Source organism: Mustela erminea, chromosome 5 (genome assembly GCF_009829155.1).
Source record: "Mustela erminea isolate mMusErm1 chromosome 5, mMusErm1.Pri, whole genome shotgun sequence".
NCBI lineage: Eukaryota > Metazoa > Chordata > Mammalia > Carnivora > Mustelidae > Mustela > Mustela erminea.
Window position 1 is genome coordinate 110,473,020 of NC_045618.1, and position 12,844 is coordinate 110,485,863.

At 43.1% G+C, this 12,844-nt stretch overlaps 1 protein-coding gene across 2 annotated transcripts in view; it reads left to right on the top strand.

Moving 5' to 3' along the window:
- Positions 1–12,844, top strand: part of RHOJ (ras homolog family member J) — a 78,626-nt gene that overhangs the window by 55,023 nt on the left and 10,759 nt on the right. The window contains exons 3-4 of one of the 2 annotated variants that reach the window (XM_032344426.1): positions 9,059–9,223; positions 12,004–12,099. In XM_032344426.1, the coding sequence (XP_032200317.1) occupies positions 9,059–9,223; positions 12,004–12,099 (261 nt within the window). The remainder of the gene's footprint in view (positions 1–9,058; positions 9,224–12,003; positions 12,100–12,844) is intronic. The other variant, XM_032344427.1, reaches the window with a different exon arrangement.

Sequence of the window (12,844 nt, forward strand, 5' to 3'; positions counted from 1 at the left end):
ATGTTGTTTGGCCAAGTACCTCAATTTCTTCCTACCCATGCCAATTCCAAATTCAGGATTAAGTCAATTTTATAAATTTTCGTTTCATCTATTTTTTTTTTCACATCATATTCTTTGCCCAGCCTTTATGTGAATTGCCTAATGAGCTGTGGAAAGGTCCAAAAAGAGATGGGGGATGGGGGTGGGGGTGGGGGAGGGAGATGTATTAAGTGTCAGTAAGAAGACAAGCCAGGATCCTGAATGATTTCCAAAAGTGAGGGTCAAGTCCTGAATAACCAGAGGTTGACTCTAAATTTTCTAAACTTCTTGAAATGCTCTCACTCTGTCAGAGATGTATCTTCAAGATGGAGAATGTGGCCAACCGGTAATGTAAGGCCATGGATTAGAAAGAACCCTCCACACTTATTAACTAGCATGTGCCCTCCATGGATCAAAATGCCACCTCATCTTTCTTTCCTTGTACCCTACACTCCACTATGAAAGGTTTCTAATGTTACAAATTCATGGGTTAAGCAATTGATGGCTGTGGCCCAATTTCTTTGATAGAGCTTTTGTTACCATTGGGTCATTTATTTAGGTCAAAATCAGCAGGTTATTCAGTCTGTCCAAACTCATACATCTTAAGTCCTTTGGAGTGAACACTGACCATGCTCTTTCCTACTGTGAGTTTCCTGGTTATGGTTCTTTGTAGTTATGCATTTGTCTGGGGTTTGTTTGTTTGTTTGTTTGTTTGTTTTTTACAATTATCTGGAGATAGGTCTTTTTGCTCAATCTGAAAACTCTGTACTAGGATAAATAATAAGAAATGGAATTTGGGGGGATTTCTGTGTGTATTTGCAAGGACCATCTATAAAAGCCTGTGGGACATCAGAAGCTGATGTCAGGTAAGCCTGGACAGTGTGGAACCTGGAAAAAATCTTGCACCAGACTCCAGACTTGTAAGAGTGAGTCAGCGACCCTTCATTTGAAGATGCTTGTGTTAGCCAGCTGCTCTCAGGAACTGGGGGTTAGAGGATATTTCTCACATCGATATCAAGACACAGAACTAGGAAACGATGCTTCAAATGCCTAAATCACAAACTCGGTTGGGCTCCTCTGGGTTAAGGTACCAAGGTGTCTGTGCACCCGCTGCTTGAATGCCCCTCCACCAGAAAGCCTTGCAGCAATAGAGTTACTCTGTTTTTTGGATTGAATTTCCCTATTTTCATTCAGCCATATAGTTATTAGGGTGTCCCCATTCACCAGAAACTCACATCCTGGAAGAGAGAGGAGTTTACACCCTTGATCCCCACAGTCAGCATTCATAAATACAGTCTAGTTTTGAAAAGTTCACAACAGCAAGGATTATTGCCTGGCTCTGAAACTTCTCTGTTTCCCTCACCTTCTGAAAAGCTACGTGTGCCCCTCATACCCATCCAGTGCTCTCCCCCTCAGTAGCAATCCATAACAATTGTTAACTTCTATCCATTCATTGTCCCCAGAACAACCTCCCCAAGCCTCTATTTAATTTCAAATCCAATAAAACTGTTTAAAAGCCCCTATAGAGTTTAATTAGTCTTTCCCACTGCTGTCCTTTTTAGAAAAAAAAATTTTAAATAACATTAGTATAGGACTTAAAGCTGTAAGGCAGTATAAAAATAAGCTCCTTAAGCTCCAACTTGAAATAAATAGAATGACCCAAACTTCTGACACAGAAGATGTGATGGGCGCTGATAAAATATCACAAGTGGGTTATAGACATTTCTGCAACTTAACTTGTACTCTAATGCTTTCCGCCCGCTGCTTTAAAAGCTCAAACGTGGACAAGGATCATAGGGGTACATGCAGCTTGGGGAAGAGGAATCAGAACACATCTTAAAGTTCTTCTAGGCCTAAAATTCTATGATTAGGACTTTTAACATACTACTTCAAGAAGGCCTAAAAGACCTGGAGTAATTAAGCAAAATTATTTGAGGCCAGACCCAAGGGAGACCTTCCAGCAGCAAAGGATTATTAAATATTGGAGTGTGTTACACTAAAGGGTGACATGTAATTCATTTTGTACAATAGTGGTGGTTCTCAGTCTTAAGCAGACATCAGAATCACATGCAGGTCCTGTTAAATCCAGGTCCCTGGGCCCCAGTTCCAGAATTTCTGATTCTATGGGTCTGAAATGGGGCCCAAGAATTTGCATTTCTAACATGCTTCCTAATCCTGTGGCTGCTGGTCTGTACACCACATTTAAAGAAACACATCTGGGGGTACCTGGGTGGCTCAGTCGGTTTAGCAACTGTCTCTTGGTCTCAGTAGGGTCTTGATCTTAGGGTCATGAGTTCAAGTCCCGTGCTGGGGGCGGGCAGGGAACCATTGTTCTAGAACTTTGCCACTCAAAGTGTGGTCCACCAGCAGCATCGACATCACCAAGGGAGCTTGTTAGGAATGCAGATTTTCAAGCCCATCTTACCGAATCTGAAAATTCATGTTCAGAAGATCCCCACATGACCTATAGGAGAAGCACTGCTCTACAAGTCTTTGGCGATCAGGGCATGGCTTTAACCTTAGGAGGGTGCAGCAGAAAATATACCCCTTCCCTGAGCTGATTCCCCTGGTTCTACCTTTCTGCTAATCAGGCTTTGTGACACGTTTAACTTAGAAGCACAATCCCAAAATTCCCATTGCTGGCCTCAGGTAGGATCATCCACTATCCTCAGTTATATTCCAGCAAATGTCACTGAGGTCACAAGGTTAAGGGACATTCAACTAATTCAAAAATACGCATGATGGCCGGAGTTACTAAGGAAGAGAAGTGATCTCAAAACCAACTGATTAATCCCTGAACTGCAAAAAAAAAAAAGAAAGAAAGAAAGAAAGAAGTCTCTGAAACCAACTCTAGAATGCTATCTTGCTGGGAATATTTAGATTTTCTTACATGAATAAACCAGCAAGTAGTGTCCCTCCTTTTTGTTTTGAACTAACTGTGAGTCAGAGTCAATGAAAACAACCTCAAGAGGTGCATGTTCTAAAAAGTGAAGTGATCGGAACTTGGTATTTCTATGCTCAAAGTCAGCCCTAGACAAAATGCTTTAACCTAGCTCTGTCCATGTGGTCATACCTAGTCCTTTTGGACACATCATGGCGGTGTCTCCAGGCACCCCCCAAGACAGGCTCCTGGCCCTTCAGGAACCCACCAAGCATTTGCTAAAGACAGTTCAGAATGAAGTCCAACACCTGCCACTGCTATTACCCATGAACTTCCTCCCCAAATCCCCAAAACAAACAAATATTGGGACTTGGAATAGAATCCTTTGAAAACAAAGTCATCAGAACTCTGGTTCAGCTGTGAGACAGAATTCCAGACAGTGAGTTTAGGCAGTGAGGTGTGGGATTTTCTGCAGGCTGACTCTGCGTGTTTCCGCTCAGCTCACCCTGGAGAGGCAGCGAGGCCAGGCCTGGACACCAAACCTACTGAGGTCACGCCAAGTCAGGCTGCACAGCCTGAGCCCCTGGTAGTGTCTTACTGAAAGGTTCTCTGAAAGGGATTTCTAGAGTTCAGATCTTTGGCTCGGCTACAAAGAGTCCCAGAGCCGACTTTTCCGTGACGTACTTGCAGGCCAGTACGTGTCAAGCGCATCTTTAGAGACCAAACAGAGAACAGGATGCTGGGGCGGGGATGCTCCAGCAAAGCCTGGGCATTCGCTAACCAAGGAATGCCAGACTGGGGGACCAGTCTGTCCCAGGTCATGGCTCAGAGTCAGGCATCTTCCCATCCTGCTCCCAGCCACCTAGGACAGAGCCAGCCATGGCAGCAGACATCTTTCCTCCTCCTGTCAGTGGGCCCTCGGCTACACGAGCGTGTGGGTGAAGCCTTACTCAGATCCTGACCCCTCAGGCCTAACTCCAGGAGAAACACCTCTCAAAGGCCACATTTGCAAACGTGGCATTGGTGGCACTGCCAGGGAAGAATGGGGATCTCCTGGTGTTAGGAGCTGGGTTTCTCGGCAGGATGAACCCACAGGTTCTCTGCACACAAGACCCACAGGATGGGGAAGGGGGGAGCTGTCTGTATGTTGCATTCCAAGCATGGAATGCAAAGCCACGGCCCCCAGCAGCTCAGCCATCACCAGTGACCAGGGAAGTGTGGGGGTAGAAAGGCCGTCAGCCACATGCCTCCCTCAGCCAGGACTGTACACCGCGTGTCCTCACCTGCCCTGATTTCTGAACCATCTCTCCCCTGAGAGCTTGACAAGGCATGGGAGGCAAGTACAGCTGGGGTTCACTCATGGTAACCCAGGGTCCACTCAGAAGGACATGAGCCTTCCCTGTGGCCATTGGCTGACCCCATGGGGCCATCTGGAGCACAGAATCTGGCATGAACCCTCCACAGAAAGTTTGCCTAAGGCTCAAAACAAATGTTTTTCCCCAGAGAGCAACTCGACTTTTCTTACTCATAAGCATCTTAATGTGGTTTTAGAAGCGTGCAACTTGGAGATTAGGAAGAAGTTTGCTAACATGACGAGTTATTAATAAAAGGAACCTCAGGACAAAATCTTAACCTCTCGAATCATTTTTAAAAAATAATAAAGCTGTAGGGACATGGATTCAGAGTTGAAATTAGAGTATGCAATCATGTGGGTCTTGTTACTATTCAGTTTAGAACAAGCGAATTTCAGATTCAGCCCTGGTATCCCCTGCAGGCGGGGACACTGAGACTATTGTTCATGGGAGGGTCTCTCGGCCACTGAAGAACTTACTACATTCAAGACTGTGCTCTAAGCAGTCAACACATACGAATGCATTTTATTCTCAAAAAACCCTATGGGGCAACACTATTACCCACTCATTTTACAGATAAAGATGCTGAGGCAGAGAGAACTTACCCAGTGTCACACAGTAGTCACGCAGGGATTTGAACGCAGAGAATGTGTCTCCCTGGCCCAGGCTTTGAAGCGCTTTGCTACACTCCCACCCCCTGGCTCTTGCGCACATTATCCAGCCCAAGCCTGACAGATATGAGTATACTTATGGGAGAAAATGAAAATGAGACTTATGCTAAAATCTGGGATAAATGTCACTAAACCCAAGAGGACTTGGAAGCAGAATTCTATTTCCAATTGAATGTGTGTGGGGAATGGCGTGGGTTTGGGGTGGGGGGGGGGGGGACTCAATGCAACTCTCCTTGTAACTCAGAGTGTGGTCCCTGGGCCCACAACACCAGCATCACCTGGAAACTTGTTAGAAATAAATTCTCAGGCTTCATCCCAGACCTGCTGCTGAATGAGAAGCCACATATTAACAAGATGCATGGGTGTCGAAAGTCTGAGGAGGATTGGTCGAATTGTTTCATTTCCTCACCACCTGGACCATGAGGCTCTGGCTGTTCCAGACATATGTGGAAAGCACGTGGCCATCTGACGTGGCTGCCCATGAACTGTTATTTCGTCACAGTGTCCCATAGTCATCCTAGAGCCCTGGATCTGCCTTCAAACCAGTCTCCCGCCTTTGGAGCAAAGTTAGTGGAAAGTACTCAAAAGCCTACCTTGCCCCAGCTTCCTCCCTATCCCCTGAACCACCCACCCCCTACCCAGCCCCCTTGTCCCTTTTAGCCCCCCCAAAGCTCCACTCAAGCTGCAATTTTAGATTGAACTGTCTCCTCTAGAAACATTCAAGACCTGGTCTTCCATTCTCAGTCTCAACATTGTAAGGGGCCTCAACTACCAGCTAGACCATTTATCCATTTCTCAGAGCTGCTTTACAGCATCTCCACAGGTGGTCATCCAACCTAGGCTCAAAGTGTGCCCTGTTGAAGAAAACATAGCAGCTGGGTCAAACTAGTTATTTCTATATTTTCGTTTTCTGTCCTCCAAGTGGAAAGTCAATTCTTATTCACCTTCTAGACTTCATAGAGCATCTTTAACAGTGCAGGAGACTATCATTCTGAATGGAGTTACACAGCAGAACTAAGGTGTCTACAGAAGAGATATCCAGAATACAGAGCAAGATAAGGCCGCATAAAGGACAAAGTCGAAGTCCCTCTGCTGGAGGGCCCTGGCTACCCTGCCAGGAGTAAATGATCAAAAACCCAAAATCCTCTCACACTCCCACCTGCAGTCCCCACAGCAACCCATGGTCTTCCTAGCTCTTCTAGAAGTGCTTTGATAGCTTCTGGTTATAGAATTAAATGAACATGATCCTTTCAGACAACTAGTTATTTGTTCTTACCTTATATAGTTTTGATGGTGCGGTTTTGGGGTTTTGGCTTTGAGGTTTTAAATATACAGTATCTGCTGCCACCTGGTGGTAATTACTAGCAACTGCAGGCCATGAAATAGATCATAAACCTGCAAAGTCCAACATTTCTAAGATTTCTGGGTAAAAGCATGAGTTCGTATTAAGATTCCCAGAAAACTGAATTTCCCAAAAAGAAAAAAAATGCTTAATCTGTCCCTTAACATTCTTAGCTGAGCAAATAATGTGGTCACAATTAAGAGCTGCAGCTGGATTCGGGCTAAACAGCCCATCCCGTATTTAATCGTTCTGAGACATTAGCTCATTACCGAACTTCTCTAAAATTTAATTTGCTCATAACTGAAATATGGATGTGGATGCTGCCATTTCTCCAGCGCTATTGTGAAGAACCAACAAAGTAAGGCGTGTAAGTGTCTGAAACAATGCCTGACCCTTCGTGCTAAGCCCTTGACCCCACCTCAGCAATGATGAAGATAAGGAGGGTGCAAATCAGTTATTCTCAATTCCACGTCAGTTCCAAACCGATGATGCCAGAATGCCCAGATTCCCAGCCCAATCTCCAACAACAGTGATTTAATTGGTCCTGGAGTGAGAGGAAAGAGGCAGGTAGTTGGCTACCAGCATGTTGGGATGGTCTTAAACATCCCCCAGGTGATTCTCATGAAAACTCTGCCATAAATGGCAAACAGAAAGCCATGTGTTCGTTAGCAGGTCACCACACCAACCCGTGGGCGGGCTTTACAGAATACATGCTGTGGACAGAGTATAAGTAGGGCATGAGAAAGAACAGCAGGTCCCTGCTCCCTTTATCACGATCCACATGGGAGGACGAAGTGGCAGAGGGCAGGTGGCATCGTGAACAGCTGTACGATGCGGCCTGGGAAGGAGAGTTCGTAGCTTGTCAGACCTCACAGCTGCTCCCTAAGGCAAAGCCCCAGAGAGAAAGGAGAGCAGTGTGCAGAGACCGTGGGCAAGAAGGTTTGGTTACAGAAGAGGGGATAATGACAAGAAATGAGCTGTCCACTTCCCACTGCCTTGCCACCACCAGCACCACACGCACAAACAGAGGGAACAATTTAACTGATATGCAACCAGTAGGCCCAGCCCAACAACCCAGTATGACACAGTGCAATCATCTCTGATTATTTGCTTAATAGGAATATGATCAATGATCAACTATAACTCATTTTTTTATTAATTTACTTTTTAAGACTTGAGATTTTTTTTTTTTTAGCCTCCTTGCCATCTTACACGGATTTTGTTTAGGTAATTAAAAACCTTTGCTTAGATTTTAGTAGGATTAGCAGTGGTTATAGCTGCAGCCTTGTGGGCTGAGTCTGTGCAGGCCAGGTACTTGGAGAAGCTCCACCGTAGATCAGCGCATGCCCTCTCCCCAGGGACTCCCTTCCAGTCACAGGTGTTCACGTATGTATGTAGGTTCTCCCTTTTTATAAAGACATCATGAGAGTCAACAAAAAGAGCACAAGGTTGATGTTTTTAAATACCCATGACATAGCAAGTTTAAAAAAATCAAGTGGCATAACAATAGGAACTATGCCATCAATTTATCTTTTTTAAACTAAGCACATGTCTATTATACCTGTTTATAAGTATGTAAAATTCAGACGGATACTGCTCAATCATGGCTCCCTCTGGGAAGAGAGGAAAAACTAGGAGAGATCACAAAGAAGGCAAAACAAGCTTTCTCTTGTACCATATGTATTACTCTAGGTAAGGTCTGAATTTTTGCCATGAACATATATAGGTTTTAGCTTCTTTTTCTTAGTGTTAGGAAGAGAAGTCAGGACGCTAATAAATGAAATGATATGTTGCCTACATCTAAGTATGTGATAAGCGTGAACATACAGGTTTCATTGCTCTATGTATGTGTAGTGTGTGCATGTACGTGGCGTGTGTGCATATATGAAGTACACACGGTGTATATGACCAGTATGTAAATTGTGGTGTGTGCAGACATGAACATATACATAGCATATACTTATATAGTATAAGTGCACACACATAAAATTACTTTTGGCTTATGTGTTACTAAATTCTATGAAAACAGAAAATGTTATATTGAAATGGCAGATTTACCTTGGAACCTCCTAAGACGCTTCACATACAAATGGTACTTGCTGACATTTTCCCAAAGTTGAGATGATCCAATGTTTTACTTTGTCTTTTTCCTCTTCCACGGAAACAGCATATACATTAACATCTTCTGTAACCAGGGACCCTTCAACCAGAGCATATTCTGATCTGAAAAGAGTTTGGGGAAAAAATAATTTTTCTGGTATTTTATTTACTAGGCCACACGATGTCCTCTAGGTAGACTTAGCCAAAGTCTGAATTCTAAACCCTCACACAATATTATTTCCACAAAATTGTCGTGTCTGATTTGGCAACAGCTCTTTGTTTTATGTTCATAGCTAGCTTATTCTAAATTAAATTTGTATGCAACTTTTAAAAGTTGTATAAGAAGAGAATTGCTGTGCCTTGGCCAATGGCACACTAATTTAAATAATATTCAATACAATATAATTCCAGTGGGACAGGGAATTGCCATAATCCTTATTGAATTATATACATTCAGTGGGTAAACTTCATAGCATGTACATGATCTCACTAAACCTGCTCAAAAAATTTCTTTTTAAGTTCTTCTTTCAAGGGGGGCAGTATACAATCTCCATACACAAGGAAAAGGTGTTTTCCTGACTGACGGCTTCTTTATTTCTAGGAATACCTGGAGGGAACCACCAGATCCCAGGGCCAGGAAGGAATCGGGGGACCCGCCTTTTCCTAATCTGTACAAACTCTGCTCTTCCCGCAGGAGGACTACAACCAGCTGAGGCCGCTCTCCTACCCCAACACTGATGTGTTTTTGATCTGCTTCTCTGTCGTGAATCCTGCCTCTTACCACAACGTCCAGGAAGAATGGGTCCCAGAGCTGAAGGACTGCATGCCTCACGTGCCTTATGTCCTCATAGGGACCCAGGTTAGAGACAGTGATGGCGGGCGGGTGGGCAGGGCAGGAGGGTGGCAAAAAAAGACCCTTTAGGTGTCTCTTAGACATCTTATTTCAACAGCATGAGAGAAGAGTGTCTCAGATGTTATCAATCCGATAAACAGCCATTCTTTTTTTTTTTTAATAAACATATAATATATTTTTATCCCCAGGGGTACAGGTCTGTGAATCACCAGGTTTACACACTTCACAGCACTCACCAAAGCACATACCCTCCCCAATGTCCATAACCCCACCCCCTTCTCCCAAACCCCCTCCCCCCAGCAACCCTCAGTTTGTTTTGTGAGATTAAGAGTCACTTATGATTTGTCTCGCTCCCAATCCCATCTTGTTTCATTTATTCTTCTCCTACCCCCTTAAGCCCCCATGTTGCATCACCACTTCCTAATATCAGGGAGATCATATGATAGTTGTCTTTCTCCACTTGACTTATTTCGCTAAGCATGATACACTTTAGTTCCAAACGTTGTTGCAAATGGCAAGATTTCATTTCTTTTGATGGCTGCATAGTATTCCATTGTTAAACAGCCATTCTTAAGATCTGCATAAGATCTTGGTTGACGGAGCTATTTAATATGAAGCTGGAGGTTTTGAGGTGGTCTTTCAAAATTAATCTCTCTGCTTTTTAGTTTTAAATAATGAAGTAAGGGGGCACCTGGGTGGCTCAGTGGGTTAAAGCCTCTGCCCTCGGCTCAGGTCATGAACCCAGGGTCCTGGGATGGAGCCCAGCATGGGGCTCTGCTCAGCGGGAAGTCTGCTCCCCCCGCCCCCGCCAGCCTCTCGGCCTACTTGTGATCTCTCTCTCTCTCTTTTTCTCTCTCTCTGTGTCATATAAATTAATAAAATCTTCTAAAAAATAAATAAATAACAAAGTACGTTTTGAAACAGATGCCCTTCTCCAGCCTTGAGCGGGAGGAAGGAGATGGGATGTCCATCACACTGCCTAATATGTTTTATATCTGAAATCTACAGTTGTTTAGAAGTCACAAAATAGGTGAATGTCAAAATAACCCCAGCAGTCAGAATGGGCACATTATGAGAGGGAGCCCTTAACACCACTGGAGAAGGAAGACAGAATTTCACTTCTCTGTTACACCCCTTTAAACCTCTTGGTCTTCCAGAGCTTAGGAAAGAAGTGAAAAACAGGTGTACCAGATAAACAAATCTGTGATTGTCAAAGGCTTTGAAGTGTTTCGAAAGCTAATAAAGTTCTATAATTTGAATTTCCAACAGTAAGCCAACTGCACAAATGTTTTAGAGATTGTTCCTACTTTTTATAGTTTTGAAAAGATTGTGTTCTTCGCTACGCTAAAACCTAAATTACTATCCGAAGACACAGAAACATAATAATGCTGACGGGTTTTACTGTTATACTGCTTTCTATTTCTCATTTTCTATTCTGTTTAACAAAGAGAAATGTTTAAAAATAATAAAAGTACTTCCTAGAGAAGATATGGACAGATAATTAACACATCCAAAAATCAGAGTATAGTTAGAGCTTCAACTCTGAAAGATAACTGTTTTGTTTTTTTTTTTTAAGATTTTATTTATTTATTTGACAAAGAGAGACCCAGAGAGAGAGGGAGCACAAGCAGGGGTAGTGGGAGAGGGAGAAGCAGGCTTCCTGCTGAGCAGGGAGCCCGATATGGGGTTCAATCCCAAGACTCGGATCATGACCAGAGCTGAAGGCACAGTTATCGACTCAGCCACCCCGGCACCCCAAGATAATTGTTTAAATGCAGTCTTTTACCTTAACTCCAAATGACAATGTTTGGCCACATTGACAGCCAAACATGATCCCTGCTGCCAAAATATTGACGGCATTAACATCTTTGTGCAATTTGAGCCGATTTTGTAATTGGTGGGCACTACATTGAACAACCGAGACTAGAAAAGGAAACAACCCCAAAATTAGTAAAGCTGAGCAACGTGCTTATAAATGGAACTTTACTAGATGAATATATTTGTTTTTCTTTAAAATTCAAGCCCACATTTACACCCATTCATGTATGCATAGGTTTGCATACACAGTGAGATTTTTAAAGCAACTAAAATATTTAATTAAATTATCAAAACTAATCCAAACATATACTCCATTTTCAAAGCCGTTCTGCCTTTGAAAATATTAATGCTTATTCCTTGAGCAGACCCTTTGGGAATTCCTCTTTGGGACGCGCCTTCAGAACCTGCAGTGACATTCATTAGAAGATCCTCACAGGAGGCAAATCTTGATCCCGGTGCGTGTGAAGACAAAGATGGATTCAGAGCCAGGAAATAGACTATTAAGAAACGAGTAATATAATTGGGGATCAAATGAGGCATCACCGTAAGGTAATAAGACTGATCAATCACGGTGCACCTCCTAGAAGCGGGACCTAAAAATAAACAGGGAATTCCAAAGACGCCTGAGACAACTATGGGATTATTGGTGTAAGTCCTCAGCTCCCCAGAGGGACTTGCTTTTGAAGAAGAAAGCACATGGAAAACCTGATGTTTATATTTACAAAGAAATCACTTCAGTTTTTCAGATGCAACATGGGCATGTGCATGTGCCTCCTTAAAGAAACCTGAGCGACTTCATAGATCTTGAGGGAGTGGGGGGACAGGGAATCTCTACCACACCACGGTTTAAAAAATCACAGTTAAAATCTCAGGTTAGATCTAAAAAACAAAAACAAAAACAAAAAAAAACAGTGAATTTATCATGTGGGGTTTTTTGTGTTTTGTTTTGTTTTTCTTTTTTTTGTCAGATTGATCTTCGCGATGACCCCAAAACCTTGGCCCGTTTGCTGTATATGAAAGAGAAACCTCTCACTTACGAGCATGGTGTGAAGCTTGCAAAAGCGGTACAGTCCGATTTGAATTCCATTTTAAGTATACGCTGAGAGAAGAACTAGGGTGGGTGAGCGACATAGACTCTTGCTTTGAAGTTCAGTCTGCTTCCTGCTGTCCCCTCTGTTCTAGGTGGATTGGAAGGGACCATTTGGTTAGCGTTCTTCTCAGCCATCGTTGTCTCTTGTTAAGAAAGAAACCTGGCGAATTTAAACCACTGAAGCACTTATCATTTGATTCAATAACCTTTGGAATATCCAATTGCTGTAGTGAGTGCGAGTAAAGGGAGTTATTAGATATATGTATATTTGACAACTCACTGCTTATTATCAATGTAATTCATGGAAATGACCCCACAAAAGGCATTTTGTGATTTCCTTAGGAAAAACTTAGATGAGCATCTGGTAGGGTTATATTTGTTCACCATCTAATGAACAGCTACTTAGAGAGCCTGGATTATGTCCCAAACAGCATCTAAAAGAGTAACATAAACCAGCAGGTGACCAGTTGGAAAATCCAAGGGGCTGCTGACAGATGATAGCAACCAGCTCACAGCTGGAACTTTTCTCACCGACGTGTCTTCGTTCTTGAGAGCTTCATGTGAATGGTGATTCTAGTGGGGAAATTATATAGACCAAATCTTTGTCTCCTAGTTACTAACAAGATGTGTGCAAAAGAAGACACTAAAATGGACACAACAGAAGAAGAACCAGGAGGCTTTTAAATCATATTTCCATAACCTGAATCTACCTCCTCATT